The 20422-nt window shown below is 41.7% G+C and overlaps 1 protein-coding gene across 1 annotated transcript in view; it reads right to left on the bottom strand.

Moving 5' to 3' along the window:
- Window positions 1-20422, bottom strand: part of LOC124803208 (dynein beta chain, ciliary-like) — a 586091-nt gene that overhangs the window by 354246 nt on the left and 211423 nt on the right. The window contains exon 14 of the mRNA XM_047264389.1: window positions 19132-19273. Within this exon, the coding sequence (XP_047120345.1) occupies window positions 19132-19273 (142 nt within the window). The remainder of the gene's footprint in view (window positions 1-19131; window positions 19274-20422) is intronic.

Genomic DNA, 20422 nt, shown 5'->3' with positions numbered 1-20422 from the left:
CTTTATTAATTTGGAATGCTAATTTACATTTCTGATTCCCCTTTAAGGCTATGAAATGTGTCAATCTCCTGCTTACATGGCAGACGCTCTATCTATCTGAGCCACCGAGGGCACAGAGGACTGTGTGACTGCAGGGACTTATCCCTTGCATGCCTCCCGCGAGACCCACATTCCCAACTGTCCACAAACTACATTCGTAGTACTCCTAGTAGATATTTGCCCATTCACTCTTTACTCACCCGAGACTAAGCTGATAAGTCTCGTAAAAGTTGGGGCAAAGCGGGTGCATTCACACAGAAGGTCAATGGCCGGGTAGCCTTCAACTGTATGAAGATGGTATCTGTTCCCGAAAGAACAGATACCATTGATGACTGTGCAGCTTCTCTACAATGAAATGATAATTAAATCAAAACCCTTAGCTGCCAATAGGTGTTGTTGATATACATCAATGGAGACATCTGAAAATGTGTGTCCCGAACGGGACTTGAACCCGGGATCTCCTGCTTACATGGCAGACGGTCTATCCATCTGAGCCACCAGAGCACAGAGGATTGTGCAACTGCAGGGACTGCCATGTAAGCAGGAGTCCTGGTCGGGGCACATATTTTCAGCCATCCCCATTAATGCAACATCAGCAACACCTGTTGGCAGCTAAGGGTTTCGATTTAATTATCATTTCTTTCTAGAGAAGCTGCATGGTCATCAATGGTATCTGTTCTTTTGAGAACTGACACCATCATCACCCAAATCAGAAGTGTTTAACTGGTGCCACCTGCAAGTTCACAAATATATATATATATATATATATATATATATATATATATATATATATATATATATATATATATATATGAATTAATAGAGGGAAACATTGCACATGGGAAAAATATATCTAAAAACAAAGATGATGTGACTTACCAAACGAAAGCGCTGGCACGTCAATAGACACACAAACAAACACAAACATACACACAAAATTCTAGCTTTCACAACAAATGGTTGCTTTGTCAGGAAAGAGGGAAGGAGAGGGAAAGACAAAAGGAAAAGGGTTTTAAGGGAGAGGGTAAGCAGTCATTCCAATCCGCTCCCGGGACTGGAATGACTCCATACCCTCTCCCTTAAAACCCACTTCCTTTCATCTTTCCCTCTCCTTCCCTCTTTCCTGACAAAGCAACCGTTTGTTGCGAAAGCTAGAATATATATATATATATATATATATATATATATATATGATGTGACTTACCAAACGAAAGCGCTGGCACGTCGATAGACACACAAACATACACACAAAATTCTAGCTTTCGCAACAAACGATAGACACAGCTGTAACTTACCAAACGAAAGCATTAGTATGCTGATAAGAGATAAAAAACACACACACAAATTACAGGCTTTTGCAACCCATGGTTGCTTCATCAGGAAAGAGGGAAGGAGAGGGAAAGACAAAAGGATGTGGGTTTTAAGGGAGAGGGTAAGGAGTCATTCCATTCGCAGGAGCGGAAAGAATTACCTTAGGGGGAAAAAAGGACAGGTATACACTCGCACACACACACATATCCATCCACACATATACAGACACAGGCAGATGTCTACAAAACCTTTCATCTGACTCCATCAACCTCCTGACCCCACCAACACCCTGCAACCCTACCTTCTACCTACTTCCTAAAATTCACAAACCCAAACATCCCGGCCGCCCCATTGTAGCTGGTTACCACGCCCCTACAGAATGTATCTCTGCTTATGTAGATCAACACCTTCAACCCATTACATGCAGTCTCCCATCCTTCATCAAAGACACCAACCACTTTCTCGAACGCCTGGAATCCTTACCCAATCTGTTACCCCCTGATACCATCCTTGTAACCATTGGTGCCACTTCCTTATACACAAATATCCTGCACGTCCAGGGCCTCGCTGCGATGGAGCACTTTCTTTCACGCCGATCACCTGCCACCCCCCTACCTAAAACCTCTTTCTTCATTACCTTAGCCAGCTTCATCCTAACTCACAACTTCTTCACTTTTGGAGGCCAGACATACCAACAATTAAAGGGAACAGCCATGGGTACCAGGATGGCCCCATTGTTCACCATCCTCTTTATGGGTCGCTTAGAGGAAGCCTTCTTGGTTTGCCAACCCAAAGTTTGGTACAGATTTATTGATGAAATCTTCATGATCTGGACTCACAGTAAAGAAGAACTCCAGAATTTCCTCTCCAACCTCAACTCCTTTGGTTCCATCAGATTCACCTGGTCCTACTCCAAATCCCACGCCACTTTCGACGTCGACCTCCATCTGTCCAATGGCCAGTTTCACACATCTGTCCACATCAAACCCACCAACAAGCAACAGTACCTTTATTATGACAGCTGCCACCAATTCCATATCAAACAGTCCCTTCCCTACAGCTTAGGTCTTCATGGCAAACGAATCTGCTCCAGTCCTGAATCCCTAAACCATTACACCAATAACCTGAAAACAGCTGTCGCATCCCGCAACTACCCTACCGAACTGGTACAAAAGCTAATAGCTAGAGCCACTTCCTCATCCCCTCAAACCCAGAACCTCCCACAGAAGAACCCCAAAAGTGCCCCACTTGTGACAGGATACCTTCCGGGACTGGATCAGACCCTCAATGTGGCTCTCCAGCAGGGATATGACCTCCTCAAATCCTGCCCTGAAATTAGATCCATCCTTCATGAAATCCTCCCCACTCCACCAAGAGTGTCTTTCCGCCGTCCACCTAACCTTTGTAACCTCTTGGTTCATTCTTATGAAATCCTCAAACCACCTTCCCTACCCTCTGGATCCTACCCTTGTAACTGCCCCTGGTGCTAAACCTGTCCCATGCACCCTCCCACCACTACCTACTCCGGTCCTGTAACCCAGAAGGTGTACACGATCGAAGGCAGAGCCACGTGTGAAAGCACCCACGTGATTTACCAACTGACCTGCCTACACTGTGTAGCCTTCTATGTGGGAATGACCAGCAACAAACTGTCCATTTGCATGAACGGACGCAGGCAGACACTGTTTGCTGGTAATGAGGATCACCCTGTGGCTAAACATGCCTTGGTGCATGGCCAGCACATCTTGGCAGTGTTACACCATCCATGTTATCTGGATACTTCCCACTGACACCAACCTATCAGAACTCTGGAGATCGGAACTTGCCCTTCGATATATTCTCTCTTCACGTTACCCACCAGGCCTCAACCTCCGCTAATTTCAAGTTGCCGCCCCTCGTACATCACTTGTCATTCAACAACATCTTTGCCTCTGTACTTCCGCCTCGACTTACATCTCTGCCGAACCTCTTTGCCTTTACATATGTCTGCCTGTGTCTGTATATGTGCAGACGGATATGTGTGTATGTGTGCGAGTGTATACCTGTCCTTTTTTCCCCCTAGGGTAAGTCTTTCCGCTCCCAGGATTGGAATGACTCCTTACCCTCTCCCTCAAAACCCACATCCTTTCGTCTTTCCCTCTCCTTCCCTCTTTCCTGATGAAGCAACCTTGGGTTTCGAAAGCTTGAAATTTGTGTGTTTTTTATTGCGTATATCTACCAGTGCCTTCTCGTTTGGTAAGTCACTGCATCTTTTTCCCATGTCACACACAACTCAATGACTGGACACACACACACACACACACACACACACACACACAACTCAATGATTTCCTTTCAGTCAGAATCACCTTTATTTAAGAGTCAAGACAAGCACATCATTGTAATGGAAAACATGACTATAGACTTGGTGAGATACACTCCCTCCACAACAAAAGCTTCAAGATTGTTGAGTTGTAACAACATGAACATTCTTCCCTTACAACTTACAAACACATGATGCACAGTCACACTTTTATAAATGTAGCAGTAATGAAAAAGATTGACAAAGTATGAGGTATAGGTCAAGCTTCAGCTGCAGGCACCTCAGTTCATAATGCAGGTAATATTCCTGGCCTACTTCGTGCAGCAATCAAAGCTCAAATCATGTTACATAGCTTCTAGGAACATTAAAGGTATTGACCAAGACACTCTAACAGCTTATTGCTCATGGAACAGACAAAACTGCAGGTGAACTTGAAGCAGAAGTCAGAGACCAGAACTGCAACGAGGCAACATACTGGAGTCAGCCAGTTCCCGGTCAGTGACCCTTGGGCTGAGTGGACATCTAAAACTTCTACATCACTGCAGTCTGTGTGATGAAACCAGGCCTGTAACCAGGAAGAACTGAAGCTCAAACCACTGCCTATTATGACAACAGAAGAAACTTTATGGGATCAAATAATCAGAGCACCGAAAATTGATGGTAAACTTAGTTAACTTGGTGATAAACTTACTGCTGTCTAGGATAAACATTTGTCTATATGCACAGTTCTTGTAAGAAAACATGCTCCATGGCTGACAACTGAATTATGTCAAATGATGAACAGTAGAGATGCTGCCCATAGGCATTTCACACCTATGAAACAAGGTAAAACATTGCATTTGCAATGACAAAATCAGACACGTTTATTCCCTTGCATGCAGTGTTACACATTACATCAAGAAAATATGGGAATGAGATAGTGAAATTGAAATTCTGGGCGTGAGAGTGAACGAGTTCAGTGGAATGGTGTTAGATGAGTGCAGACCTACCTGCATCCGTTCTCTTGTAACATTATGTAAGAAGTGCAAAGGTAGATGCAACAACACATAACAGAGGTTTGACAAAACATTTACAACACAAACAAATTGGTTAAACAAAGACTGCTGACAACTCGTAAAGAGCAGACCTGATTCAGCCATGATGAATGATGTCAAAAAGCATAGACTCTCCTCGATCCCATAAATATTGAATTATTGAATCTTACTAGGGCAAATATTCCGGAGGTAAAATAGTCCCCCATTCGGATCTCCGGGTGGGGACTACTCAAGAGGATGTCGTTATCAGGAGAAAGAAAACTGGCGTTCTATGTATCGGAGCGTGGAATGTCAGATCCCTTAATCGGGCAGGTAGGTTAGAAAATTTAAAAAGGGAAATGGATAGGTTGAAGTTAGATATAGTGGGAATTAGTGAAGTTCGGTGGCAGGAGGAACAAGACTTCTGGTCAGACGACTACAGGGTTATAAACACAAAATCAAATAGGGGTAATGCAGGAGTAGGTTTAATAATGAATAGGAAAATAGGAATGCGGGTAAGCTACTACAAACAGCATAGTGAACGCATTATTGTGGCCAAGATAGATACGAAGCCCACACCTACTACAGTAGTACAAGTTTATATGCCAACTAGCTCTGCAGATGACGAAGAAATTGAAGAAATGTATGATGAAATAAAAGAAATTATTCAGATTGTGAAGGGAGACGAAAATTTAATAGTCATGGGTGACTGGAATTCGAGTGTAGGAAAAGGGAGAGAAGGAAACGTAGTGGGTGAATATGGATTGGGGATAAGAAATGAAAGAGGAAGCCGCCTGGTAGAATTTTGCACAGAGCACAACATAATCATAGCTAACACTTGGTTTAAGAATCATGAAAGAAGATTGTATACATGGAAGAACCCTGGAGATACTAAAAGGTAACAGATAGATTAAATAATGGTAAGACGGAGATATAGGAACCAGGTTTCAAATTGTAAGACATTTCCAGGGGCAGATGTGGACTCTGACCACAATCTATTGGTTATGACCTGTAGATTAAAACTGAAGAAACTGCAAAAAGGTGGGAATTTAAGGAGATGGGACCTGGATAAACTAAAAGAACCAGAGGTTGTACAGAGATTCAGGGAGAGCATAAGGGAGCAATTGACAGGAATGGGGGAAATAAATACAGTAGAAGAAGAATGGGTAGCTTTGAGGGATGAAGTAGTGAAGGCAGCAGAGGATCAAGTAGGTAAAAAGACAAAGGCTAGTAGAAATCCTTGGCTAACAGAAGAAATATTGAATTTAATTGATGAAAGGAGAAAATATAAAAATGCAGTAAGTGAAACAGGCAAAAAGGAATACAAACGTCTCATAAATGAGATCGACAGGAAGTGCAAAATGGCTAAGCAGGGATGGCTAGAGGACAAATGTAAGGATGTAGAGGCCTATCTCACTAGGGGTAAGATAGATACCGCCTACAGGAAAATTAAAGAGACCTTTGGAGATAAGAGAACGACTTGTATGAATATCAAGAGCTCAGATGGAAACCCAGTTCTAAGCAAAGAAGGGAAAGCAGAAAGGTGGAAGGAGTATATAGAGGGTCTATACAAGGGCGATGTACTTGAGGACAATATTATGGAAATGGAAGAGGATGTAGATGAAGATGAAATGGGAAATACGATACTGCGTGAAGAGTTTGACAGAGCACTGAAAGACCTGAATCGAAACAAGGCCCCCGGAGTAGACAATATTCCATTGGAACTACTGACGGCCGTGGGAGAGCCAGTCCTGACAAAACTCTAACATCTGGTGAGCAAGATGTATGAAACAGGCGAAATACCCTCAGACTTCAAGAAGAATATAATAATTCCAATCCCAAAGAAAGCAGGTGTTGACAGATGTGAAAATTACCTAACTATCAGCTTAATAAGTCACAGCTACAAAATACTGACACGAATTCTTTACAGACGAATGGAAAAACTAGTAGAAGCCAACCTCGGGGAAGATCAGTTTGGATTCCGTAGAAACACTGGAACACGTGAGGCAATACTGACCTTACGACTTATCTTAGAAGAAAGATTAAGGAAAGGCAAACCTACGTTTCTAGCATTTGTAGACTTAGAGAAAGCTTTTGACAATGTTGACTGGAATACTCTCTTTCAAATTCTAAAGGTGGCAGGGGTAAAATACAGGGAGCGAAAGGCTATGTACAATTTGTACAGAAACCAGATGGCAGTTATAAGAGTCGAGGGACATGAAAGGGAAGCAGTGGTTGGGAAGGGAGTAAGACAGGGTTGTAGCCTCTCCCCGATGTTGTTCAATCTGTATATTGAGCAAGCAGTAAAGGAAACAAAAGAAAAATTCGGAGTAGGTATCAAAATTCATGGAGAAGAAATAAAAACTTTGAGGTTCGCCGATGACATTGTAATTCTGTCAGAGACAGCAAAGGACTTGGAAGAGCAGTTGAATGGAATGGACAGTGTCTTGAAAGGAGGATATAAGATGAACATCAACAAAAGCAAAACAAGGATAATGGAATGTAGTCCAATTAAGTCAGGTGATGCTGAGGGAATTAGATTAGGAAATGAGGCACTTAAAGTAGTAAAGGAGTTTTGCTATTTGGGGAGCAAAATAACTGATGATGCTCGAAGTAGAGAGGATATAAAATGTAGGCTGGCAATGGCAAGGAAAGCGTTTCTGAAGAAGAGAAATTTGTTAACATCCAGTATTGATTTAAGTGTCAGGAAGTCATTTCTGAAAGTATTCGTATGGAGTGTAGCCATGTATGGAAGTGAAACATGGACGATAAATAGTTTGGACAAGAAGAGAATAGAAGCTTTCGAAATGTGGTGCTACAGAAGAATGCTGAAGATTAGATGGGTAGATCACATAACTAATGAGGAAGTATTGAATAGGATTGGGGAGAAGAGAAGTTTGTGGCACAACTTGACCAGAAGAAGGGATCGGTTGGTAGGACATGTTCTGAGGCATCAAGGGATCACCAATTTAGTATTGGAGGGCAGCATGGAGGGTAAATATTGAAGAGTGAGACCAAGAGATGAATACACTAAGCAGATTCAGAAGGATGTAGGTTGCAGTAGGTACTGGGAGATGAAAAAGCTTGCACAGGATAGAGTAGCATGGAGAGCTGCATCAAACCAGTCTCAGGACTGAAGACCACAACAACAACAACTAGGGCAGTGTGCTGGGGTAAGCTGTAAGCTGTTGCCAACACACAGGTGGCAAAGAGGTTGCGAGAAGATCGCTAGTAGGTGGAAGCAACACGCCTATCAGAAGAGAGGCCAAAAACAGACTTGCAGGCAACACGCCATCAACGCCCTCTTGACCGTCAGTATTTAGATTTCCGCCGCAGACTGTAGACCCAGTCAGTCAGTCATGCAGTGAGTCAATGAGTCATCATCAGTCGCAGCCCCATGGGAGTCGCAGTTAGCTTAGCCTCTAGCTCAGTAGTCAGTACCTAGCGACTAGAGTAGTGTACATAGGGTGACTTGTACTTTGCCAGCAGTGAGGCCAACATGGACTATTATGCAAGAGCTTGTACCACAACCCCTGGACAATCTTAAGTTAAGCAACTTGTGGTTCTTATGAATAAAGAACTCTATTAATACATGTGTGCAGTTTGTGTTATAGAAGAGAACACTGGCCACCAAACAACATCCTCTCTTTACCTCCCTTGGGACAAGTCTACAGTGATGAGATGACACAAATGCTAGAGTCAGCCAATCAGTAGGATTGATGGCATTTTTGCCATTCACACTCAGTTCCCTTATGATTATATTGTAACATTTTGTGTGTGAAACTGTTCTAGTACCAGTCACACTCCTGCCATCTTAAGAGGTGACCACTGACCCATACCCACGGATGATAGAAGCCAGCCTCCAGTACTGGCCGCCACTGATGTGTAGTCAAAGAGCCTATAAATACTGTTTATGCCTGGGGCACAAACTGTTCTAAACTACAGCGATGCTTGGGTCACAAGAAGCATTCAACATGACATCTTGGTATCTGACATCGCAAGCCGTCTGGTGAGACAACATGGGCAGTGACCTGGAAGGGACAGAGTACTCCCAAAATTGCGTGTGAGATATAATATGCATGCATCGTGGTCACTGCAATCTCTGAGCAGAGTGTCCAGTGGGTTGTGCCTTTCGCACTACAAGTGATACCCTGTTTACTAGAAGTCACTGGCAAGAATACAGTGCTGATGCAGCAATCTATGGCAGCCTGGGCCAGTCATTGGGTTCAGAAGATTCCTTGCTAGCTCGCTAAGCCACCACCTGATGCTAAAAATACAGCAATGAGATGTTTTCAGAGAAATAAATGAAGTAATATTTAATTCTGTTTTATTGCATCTGGCAACACCACGCAGGTTCCTCACACTCCATTCTGACAAACAGTAGATGTTTCCTGCCCGGGAGCGGATGACTGATGCAGCAATACACCACCTGTGACTCTGTGGAAGACTCTTCATTGCTCGGATGTCGCAAAGGCAAAATTGGAAACTGCTTTTCGATCTCAGCTGAAAAACTGCATGAAATCATCTCTGCACCTGTCAGACCCCATAAGGTAACGAACTATCGCCTATAGCAATATCCAAACAACGTAACTAACCATGACTCTTATGACTTAAAATACATAACAATAAATACAAGAAGAGAAGCTATAATGAGAATCTCTTCTAAGGCAATAGGCAGTGACAGTATAAGCACAAACATGGTCAATAATGTCACCGACAGCTTAGTACCTGTCTTGGGAAGTGACATACACTCCTGGAAATTGAAATAAGAACACCGTGAATTCATTGTCCCAGGAAGGGGAAACTTTATTGACACATTCCTGGGGTCAGATACATCACATGATCACACTGACAGAACCACAGGCACATAGACACAGGCAACAGAGAATGCACAATGTCGGCACTAGTACAGTGTATATCCACCTTTCGCAGCAATGCAGGCTGCTGTTCTCCCATGGAGACGATCGTAGAGATGCTGGATGTAGTCCTGTGGAACGGCTTGCCATGCCATTTCCACCTGGCGCCTCAGTTGGACCAGCGTTCGTGCTGGACGTGCAGACCGCGTGAGACGACGCTTCATCCAGTCCCAAACATGCTCAATGGGGGACAGATCCGGAGATCTTGCTGGCCAGGGTAGTTGACTTACACCTTCTAGAGCATGTTGGGTGGCACGGGATACATGCGGACGTGCATTGTCCTGTTGGAACAGCAAGTTCCCTTGCCGGTCTAGGAATGGTAGAACGATGGGTTCGATGACGGTTTGGATGTACCGTGCACTATTCAGTGTCCCCTCGACGATCACCAGTGGTGTACGGCCAGTGTAGGAGATCGCTCCCCACACCATGATGCCGGGTGTTGGCCCTGTGTGCCTCGGTCGTATGCAGTCCTGATTGTGGGGCTCACCTGCAGGGCGCCAAACACGCACACGACCATCATTGGCACCAAGGCAGAAGCGACTCTCATCGCTGAAGACGACACGTCTCCATTCGTCCCTCCATTCACGCCTGTCGCGACACTACTGGAGGCGGGCTGCACGATGTTGGGGCGTGAGCGGAAGATGGCCTAACGGTGTGCGGGACCATAGCCCAGCTTCATAGAGACGGTTGCGAATGGTCCTCGCCGATACCCCAGGAGCAAAGTGTCCCTAATTTGCTGGGAAGTGGCGGTGCGGTCCCCTACGGCACTGCGTAGGATCCTCCGGTCTTGGCGTGCATCCGTGCGTCGCTGCGGTCCGCTCCCAGGTCGACGGGCACGTGCACCTTCCGCCGACCACTGGCGACAACATCGATGTACTGTGGAGACCTCACGCCCCACGTGTTGAGCAATTCGGCGGTATGTCCACCTGGCCTCCCGCATGCCCACTATACGCCCTCGCTCAAAGTCCGTCAACTGCACATACGATTCACGTCCACGCTGTCGCGGCATGCTACCAGTGGTAAAGACTGCGATGGAGCTCCGTATGCCACGGCAAACTGGCTGACACTGACGGCGGCGGTGCACAAATGCTGCGCAGCTAGCACCATTCGACGGCCAACACCGCGGTTCCTGGTGTGTCCGCTGTGCCGTGCGTGTGATCATTGCTTGTACAGCCCTCTCGCAGTGTCCAGAGCAAGTATGGTGGGTCTGACGCACCGGTGTCAATGTGTTCTTTTTTCCATTTCCAGGAGTGTATTTAATTTTTAGTCACAAGTGGTATACATCCCACTCCATGGATCCTCCTCTAAGATCAAAAACCCCCAAATGCCCAGTGATTACCGACCAATTAGAATATTACCCACTGTTTCCAAAGCTCTGGAATATATTATTGATGACCAAATCACTAAACAATTGTGCAAATTCATAACAGTGATGTAAATATTTAGAAACTATTGGACTTTAGCAAAGCTTTAGATACTGTGAACTTTGATGTTCTGCTCAAAAAAATGTGATGTCTAAATTTCTCTGATAGGACTCTGAAGTGATATGAAACCTACTTGAAAAACAGACAGCACTGTGGGAATGAAAAATTGTCCTGCTCAGAAGTGCCATGGGGGTTTAGTCTTAGGCTCATTTTTATTCTTCTAGTATGTCAAATGACATTTTGTCAGTTCTACCCTTCTGTAAATACCATTTCTATGCTGATGATGCCATTGATCTTCATCTTTCACAAAGTGCCAGATCTGAATAATGCTGAGGTCGTTCTGATCTGTCTTCAATGGTAATATGGGCAAAAGCCTGAAGCTTAAATTGAACACTCAAAAGTCATAACTAATCTTAGCATCCCATCAGAAATTAATAAATTCAGAATTCAACGAACAACTGCCTCTTATTCAGCAATAGTATTCCGTACCATACAAGAAAATAGTGATTAACTTAGGTGTAATTTTAGATAAGTATCTTAAACTAGGTAGCATGCTGGAAGACTTCAGCTTGCCTCTACACACTCAAAAATTTTCAGTAGATATTTGCACAGGATGTAAAATGTAAATTCATGCAAGCATTCATTCTACTGAACCTCCACTATTGTGATGTAATTCAGTATGTCATGAGTAGTGAAAATGTAAGATGGTTGGAATTAAACATGAATGCTTCTGTGCATTACATCTGCAATATCCACTACCGTATTTACTCGAATCTAAGCCGCACTCGAATCTAAGCCGCACCTGCAAAATGAGACTTGAAATCAAGGAAAAAAATGTTTCCCGAATCTAAGCTGCACCTGAAATTCGAGACTCAAAATTCCAAGGGAGAGAAGAGTTTTAGGCCGCTCATCCAAATCGAAACAAAGTTGGTCCATTGTAATACAATTTAGGTCGAATGAATGACAATACAGCTACAGTAGTTTGGTTTGAGTTTTAAGCTTAGCTGTTAAGCTTTACCATGTAGCCATTGCTATGCGTCAGGTGCTCCGTCCGTATTTATACGGGTACCATTCCTTTATCACGTGCTTCGTCTGGTTTGAATTGATTGTTTATTTTTCTTTGATCTGGCAAGTGCTGTTCTCTTTGTTATAGGTGTTTACGTCATTCTAAGATGAAAATGCATTACTGTACTGTGTCATGCGTTGTTTGTCGCATTCTGATAATGAGTGTTTACGACCTGCCGCCACTCGCGGCATGGCTTGCTTTTGTGCGCGCAACCGCCGCTTAAAAAAAAAGAGGAATCATCTCATTAGCGGAACAATGACAAGAGACTGCTTGCTATTTGCTGTTACTTACACTGGTGCTTTCTTTGATAATGATCAACAAGAACCAAATAATAGACTGTGTATGATAGAAGATGTTCTGAACGAGAGTTTAGCGAAAATTTTTCTCCGGTTGAAAATCTTTGCAGACGCCTCTGTAGTACATTACATTTTGTATTTACTTCGTTGGATAATGTATGAAAATGCAGTGGTCGAAACTCGACGCAGAGGTTTTGTCGCCAGTATTTATCTGTGTGCCTGCAAAGCATACCTGTGTAGTGCTACATAATTCGACGAATCGACGAAAGAAGTTAGTTGTGGCGGACTGACGCAGAGGTTTTGTCGCCAGTATTTATCTGTGTGCCTGCAAAGCATACCTGTGTAGTGCTACATAATTCGACGAATCGACGAAAGAAGTTAGTTGTGGCGGCACCTACCAACATTTTTCAGAACTGCCGCTTACTTTGCACTCGATTCTAAGCCGCAGGCGGGTTTCTGGATTACAAAAACTGGAAAAAAAGTGCGGCTTAGATTCGAGTAAATATGGTAATATGGCCATGATAGTGCTCCATACATCCAATTAGGGCGGTTTTGGTCAGAGAAATTACAATGACTACCATGTGCTACGTCTACTTCACTGGCTCCTCAGTGCACAACCATCCCGTCATCTCTCATATGGGATTAAATACCTTTCATGCCATCGTAATTGAAAAAAAAGGTACCATTTATCTAATATCCTAACTGTACCTGCTTAAAAAGCAGGAACATTTGCAAACTCCTTTGCTGTTGCTGTTGTCCACCTCTAGAACAACTGCCCCACTCTCTGCCACAGTCCAGTGCCTACTGCTTTTAAGAAATTGAAGCACTTCCTTCTATCACCCTCATAATATTTTCCTCAAAACTTAATGTGTCAGGCCAATTTCCCTTCTGTTAAATAGCAGAGCCAATGCTACATCTTCTTTTACCTTACATACTTTATCTGTGTGTTATCACATTCCTCTTTCCATCCATGCTCTTCCCCTTATCTCATGTCCGCTGCTCCTTGCTCATATTAATAAAAACCCAATTAATTTCTAATTACTGCTGTACGTACCATGTATGAAAATAAACTGTGCATATGTGTCATTTTTATCGGTGTCATTCTAATTTTTAATTTCTAAATGTAACATAACATGTTTACTGAAATGTATGTCATGTAAAATATGTAAAACGTCTTTAAATATGTCTGCTTGTGTCTGTATATGTGTGGATGGATATGTGTGTGTGTGTGCAAGTGTATACCCATCCTTTTTTCCCCCTAAGGTAAGTCTTTCCGCTCCCAGGATTGGAATGACTCCTTACCCTCTCCCTTAAAACCCACTTCCTTTCGTCTTTCCCTCTCCTTCTCTCTTTCCTGACGAAGCAACCGTTTGTTGCGAAAGCTAGAATTTTGTGTGTATGTTTGTGTTTGTTTGTGTGTCTATCGACCTGCCAGCGCTTTCGTTCGGTAAGTCACATCATCTTTGTTTTTAGACTAAGTACATACATATACATAAAACACAAAGATGCTGTAACTTACCAAGCGAGAAAGTGCTGGTAGATAGACACAATAAAAAACACACAAAAACACACAAAAATTTACCTTAGGGGGAAAAAGGACAGGTATACACTCACACCCACACACACATATCCATCTGCACAATATGTCTGCCTATGTCTGTATATGTGCAGATGGATATGTGTGCTTGTGCGAGTGTGTACCTGTCCTCTTTTTCCCCTAAGGTAAGTCCTTCTGTTCCTGGGATTGGAATGACTCCTTAGCCTCTCCCTTAAAACCCACATCCTTTCGTCTTTCCCTCTCCTTCCATCTTTCCTGATGAAGCAACCTTTGGTTGCAAAAGCTTGAATTTTGTGTGTATGTTTGCGTTTGTTTGTGTGTCTATCAACCTGCCAGCACTTTCGTTTGGTAAGTCACATCGTCTTTGTTTTTAGATATATTTTTCCCACGTGGAATGTTTCCCTCTATTATATACATATATACATACATACATTAATGCTTGTCTGATAGATCATGAATGTGACATTTCGTAATGATGTGGAATGTGTCACTTTAACATAATTTTCTTTACATTATTTTTTTTTTTATTTTACAGTTACTAATTCATATCTAAGAATTCATCTATTGAGTAGAAGACGTTGTCATTTAGAAATTCTTTCAATTTGCTTTTAAATGTTGGTTGGCTATCTGTCAGACTTTTAATACTATTTGGCACATGACCAGAGATTTTTCAGTCCGGAACCGCGTGACTGCTACGGTCGCTGGTTCGAATCCTGCTTCGGGCATGGATGTATGTGACGTCCTTAGCTTGGTTAGGTTTAAGTAGTTCTAAGTTCTAGGGACTGATGACCTAAGATATTAAGTCCCATAGTGCTCAGAGCCATTTTGAACCAAAGATTTTTGTGGCAGCATAACTCACCACTTTCTGTGCTTAAGTGACATTTAATCCAGGAGAGTGAATATCATCCTTTCTTCTAGTGTTGTAGCTATGCACTTCACTGTTATTTTTGAATTGTGATGGGTTAGTAATGACAAATTTCGTAAGTGAATATATGTATTGCGAAGGTACTGTGAATGCCCTGAGTTTCTTAAATAAATGTCAGCAAGGTGATCTTGGGTGGGCTCCAGCTATTTTTCTGATTACACTCTTCTGTGCAATGAATACTTTCTCTCTTGATGATGAATTGCCCCAAAATATGATGCCATATAAAAGCAGTGAATGAAAATAGGCATAGTAGGCTAATTTACTGATATGTTTATCACCAAAATTTGCAATAACCCTAATAACATAAGAAGGTGAATCTGACCGTTTCAGCAGATGATTGATGTGTTTCTTCCAATTCAACTTCTCATTAATGCACACACCCAGAAACTTTGGGTATTCTGCCTTAGCAACAGATTAGTCTATACTTATTAATGGTGTTATGGAATTTACTGTACAGAATTGTAGAAACTGTGTTATCTCAAAATTTAGTGAGAGACCATTTGCAGAGAACCACTTAATAATTTTTTGAAAGACATTATTTGCAGTTTCCTCTGCTGATTCTTGGTTCTTGGATGTGATTATAATACTTGTATCATCCCAAAAAGAACTAATTTTGCACCTTCATGAATATAGAGTGGCAAGTCGTTAATATACCGGGTGATCAAAAAGTCAGTATAAATTTGAAAACTGAATAAATCAAGGAATAATGTAGATAGAGAGGTACAAATTCACACACATGCTTGGAATGACATGAGGTTTCATTAGGAAAAAAAAAAAGTTAAAAAAATGTCCAACAGATGCCGCTTCATCTGATCAGAATAGCAATAATTAGCATAACAAAGTAAGACAAAGCAAAGATGATGTTCTTTACAGGAAATGCTCAATATGTCCACCATCATTCCTCAACAATAGCTGTAGTCGAAGAATAATGTTGTGAACAGCACTGTAAAGCATGTCCGGAGTTATGGTGAGGCATTGGTGTCGGATGTTGTCTTTGAGCATCCCTAGAGATGTCGGTCGATCACGTTACACTTGCGACTTCAGGTAACCCCAAAGCCAATAATCACATGGACTGAGATCTGGGGACATGGGAGGCCAAGCATGACGAAAGTGGCGGCTGAGCACACAATCATCACCAAACGACGCGCGCAAGAGATCTTTCACGCGTCTGGCAATATGGGGTGGAGCGCCATCCTGCATAAACATCGTACGTTCCAGCAGGTGTTTATCAGCCAGGCTGGGGATGATGCGATTCTATAACATATCGGCGTACCTCTCACCCACCACGGTAGCAGTTACAAAACCAGAATCACGCATTTCTTCGAAGAAAAAAGGCCCGATAATGGTAGATGTGGTAAATCCAACCCATACCGTGACTTTCTCATCGTGCAATGGATCTTCCACAACAGTTCTAGGATTTTCGGTAGCCCGAATTCTGCAGTTGTGGGTTTTGACAGACCCTCAGAGCATGAAATGAGCTTTGTTGGTCCACAACACGTTACTCAACCAATCGTCATCTTCCGCCATCTTTTGAAAAGCCCACACCGCAAATGCCCTCTGCTTCACTAAATCACCAGGTAACAGGTCATGATGCTGATGGATTTTGTATGCATAGCATCAGAGGGTACGCCTCAGTGCCAACCAAACAGTAGTGTATGGAATGCCGGTGCAATGTGCGACTGCACAAGCACTGACTTTCTCATGCATAGACGAACCCGCTACAGTCTCCATTTCTTCCTGAACTCTCTCAGCAACATTACGCCTTGTCCTTGGTCGGCTACTATGGGGTCTATCGTCTAAACAACTGGTGGCTTCGAACTTCGAAATCATTCTCGCCACAGCTGCATTTGTCAACGGACCTTTACCTGCTCGAATCCCCTTCCTATGGTGATAGGACCATAATGCTGAACTAGCACATTCCCCATTCTGATAATACAGCTTCACTAAAAGTGCCTTTTCAGGCAACATCAACATGCTGCGACTGCTAGCACAACTGATTCTCTCTCTCATTACAGCTCCTTTTATACACGATTGTCATGTGCAGTCACTGATGTTTTGCTGTCCAGCGCCATCTGTCGGACATTTTGTGAACTTTGTTTTTTTGTTGGTTCTAATAAAACCCCATGTCATTCCAAGCATGTGTGTCAATTTTTACCTCTCTATCTACATTATTCTGTAGTTTATTAAGTTTTCAAATTTATACTGACTTTTTGATCACCCGGTATATTAAGAACAGTAAGGTCCCCAAGACTGAACATTGTGGGACACCATTCTTGATACTTCCCCAGTTACGGGACTCTGCTGGTTTTTGCAGACTATCTGTACTGTTAATTTCAACCTTCTGCATTCTTTCAGTTAAGTATGAATTAAACCATTTGTGCACTGTCCCACTCATACCACAATACTTAAGCTTATCTAGAAGAATTTCATGATTCACACAATCAAAAGCCTTTGAGAGATCACAAGATATCCCAATGGGTGATATTCGGTTATTCAATGCATTTAATATTTGATCAGTGAAAGCATACATAGCATTTTCTGTTGAAAAGCCTTTCTGAAAAGGCTTCAGTTTTACAAATATGTGATGCTACTCTTAAATACATTACTTTTTCAAGAATTTTGGATCAAGCTGTCAGAAGTGAGATTGGGAGGTAGTTGTTAGCATCAGATTTATCCCTTTTTATATGCAATGGTTTAACAATAGCATATTTCAGTCTCTTTGGAAAAATGCACTGTTTCAGTGAGCTACTACATATGTGGCTGAGAATCCTACTTATTTGTTGGGAACAAGCTTTTAGTACTTTCTTGGAAGTGCCACCAATTCCATGTGAGCTATTTCTTTTGAGTGAATTTATTATTTTCCTAATTTCAGTAGGGGAGGTGGGTTGAATTTCAATTTTATCAAATTGCATAGGCACTGCCTCTTCCATATACTGCCTTGCATTTTCTAATGAATAGCTGGCTCCTATTTTCTTCACAACACTTAAAAAAAGATTATTAAAAATGTTTTCTACTCCTGACTTCTTGTTAACAAACTTTTCATTGTGTTAGGTACAAATATAGTCTTCCTGTGCTCCCGGTTGCCTTGTTTCCCTTTTCACAATATTCCAAATTGTTTTAATTTTATTATCAGATGTGCTAATCTCAGACATACAAAAGTATGCTGTATGTGCCTTTGTCAAACAGCTTCATAGGAATGTGGAAGTTTCTACCAGTAAACAACTAATTTGAAAACTGGAACCAGTCATCGTACAGCTTATAGTGACAATAAAAGTAGGAAAAATCACATTAATTAAAAGTTGTGTGGTGAACATTATAGAAAGCTTTCTCATAAGACCAGTTTTACAGCAATTCAACTTTCTGCAGTGAGACTCAAAGTGCCGAATGAAAATCTGCAAGCAGGTCACATTCCACCTAGAAATAAAAAGGGGGCAGTGGAGGGGGGGGGAGAAAGGGGCAGGAGGGAGGGAGGGAGAGAGAGAGAGACCACCATTTTAAGCCAACAATCAATTTGACAAAATTATTTTCACCACACGCGCCTTCTGTTCTGGATTCTTCCCCTTGACACCAGTTTCTCAAAACTCCACAGGTGGGAACTAGCACTACATGTCCTTGGTTCTCTTCACCCATCTGGGCTTAACTTACCTCAATTTCTTTTGTCTCAGCATTTCATCACTTTAACTATGCTTTGCTTCACTCCATTTTAGTTTTCTACTCTTTCATGTCTTTCCCATCTACTTTTCACCACCCTTCTCCCACCTCTGTTACATGCAATGCACTTAGCTTTTCACTCTAATAAAGTCATGCATGATGGTTAAGCAGTAATAATTTCTGTTTGTATATTACCCTGCCTTCCACCTTTAAGCTCTCAGGTTTTCAAATCTCGTCCAATGCAGTCCCCAATAATCAGTCTTTCCTTCTCATCGCATGCGGTAAGTCTCCCCTGACCTGCAGTTCTGGGTGACATTCCCAAAATTTACTCCTTTTTGTAGACCTCTCCAGTCCTTTTCCTTCACCCCTTTACCTTCCCCTTCAACCCTTCTGCCTGAGGGAGGAGACACTGGCTCCCTAAGGTTGCCAATTACAACCACCTGTTATGTGTGTGTTCTGCCGCTGCTTGGTGAGTAGATCTTTTTATCTAAACAACTTTTGGTAAAGGTTGTTTTGCTTTCAAATATTCTTTAAAGTCTGTGATACCAATAATGCCAGAAGAAGGAAATGAAACATGCACTAATGGATTATATCAGGTATACTAGTTTCTATTAAGGGAAGTATGGTTACCTTTCCTGAACAGTCACAAATACCATCTAGTTTCACTTCTTCTCCATCTTTGGCCACCATTGTATGAGACATCTTTGTGTTTCTGCCTCCTTCCTGAGTAAATTTCAGTTTAGCCAGTGAATCATACAGCTTGGAGAGATGTCTGTAAATCATAACAATTTCTCTATTAGAGCAAAGGCAATCAGCATCAGAATTTATTGTCCGATTACATAAAAGATAGAATTATTTGATTAACAATACTCCTCAAAATTTATAATTGTCTTATTAAACTACTATGGCCATTGGAAACATTTCTTACAGATGATATGAATGTAGATTTAGAGAATATAATTTATGGAAATAATTTATGGAAATATGCCATTATTATGTTACATTAGTATCTAGAAATTTCCACAAGGAATGGTAGGATTTTCTATGATTAGTACATTGTAGTGTCTTCTTCAGTGTCATTAACTCCACACAGTGGATACTTTTTAGCTTTAATTTACTTTAGATCTTATCTTTTATTTCATATCTATGGAGGAAATTTTTTTCTTCAAACAATTTTCAGTTTTGATGTGTGGCACAATATACCTCAAAATGTACAGACAGGAATACTTAATATTTTCTTATTTCTTGATAACAGAAAACATGAGTCTCCATGTTTGCATTACATATTTCTAGTTTTTTTTCCTTTTTAACATATTACTTGCACTTCATTACAAATAATTTTGTATCTTAAAACTGATTCAAATGATGAGTGGTACACTATCTTTCCTGCACTCATTTTTGATGAAGTGAACAGTACAGACATTGCAAACAAGAACCTATTTAATTTATTTGTTAAATAGTTCATGTGTGATGCCTAGGACACCCGTCCCCTGTCCCGGGTGTATTTCAAGCAATTATGAACTGCTTCCTGCAGGTCCTGGCTTTATGAATAATTTATAGTTAATTTGTTCTGGAATGCTTATTACGAAACTGCTTAATTTGGGATTTCTTGAAGTTTCACATTAAGCCATTTAGATAAGGTAAAGTATCTAAATTATTTACAACTTTTATGACGGTATAATTTTTTCCAATCAGCACTGTGGTATCACTTGCAAGTATATTGTATGAGTATTTAAATTTACAGGCAAAGTCATCTACACAAAAGAGAAAAAGAATTTAACTCAGCATTGATCCTTGTGGAAGAAACTGTTAAACTGTTTTTACTTGTGAGAAACGATTTGCATTATTTGAGACAGCCACAACCTCTTGTTTTCTTTTTGAGTTTTGACAAATATGACCTAATCTATTTCAAAGAATTTTC

This window comes from Schistocerca piceifrons, chromosome 6, assembly GCF_021461385.2.
Source record: "Schistocerca piceifrons isolate TAMUIC-IGC-003096 chromosome 6, iqSchPice1.1, whole genome shotgun sequence".
NCBI lineage: Eukaryota > Metazoa > Arthropoda > Insecta > Orthoptera > Acrididae > Schistocerca > Schistocerca piceifrons.
Note: the sequence above shows the minus strand (reverse complement) of the source record. Positions and strands in the feature narration are given on the sequence as shown.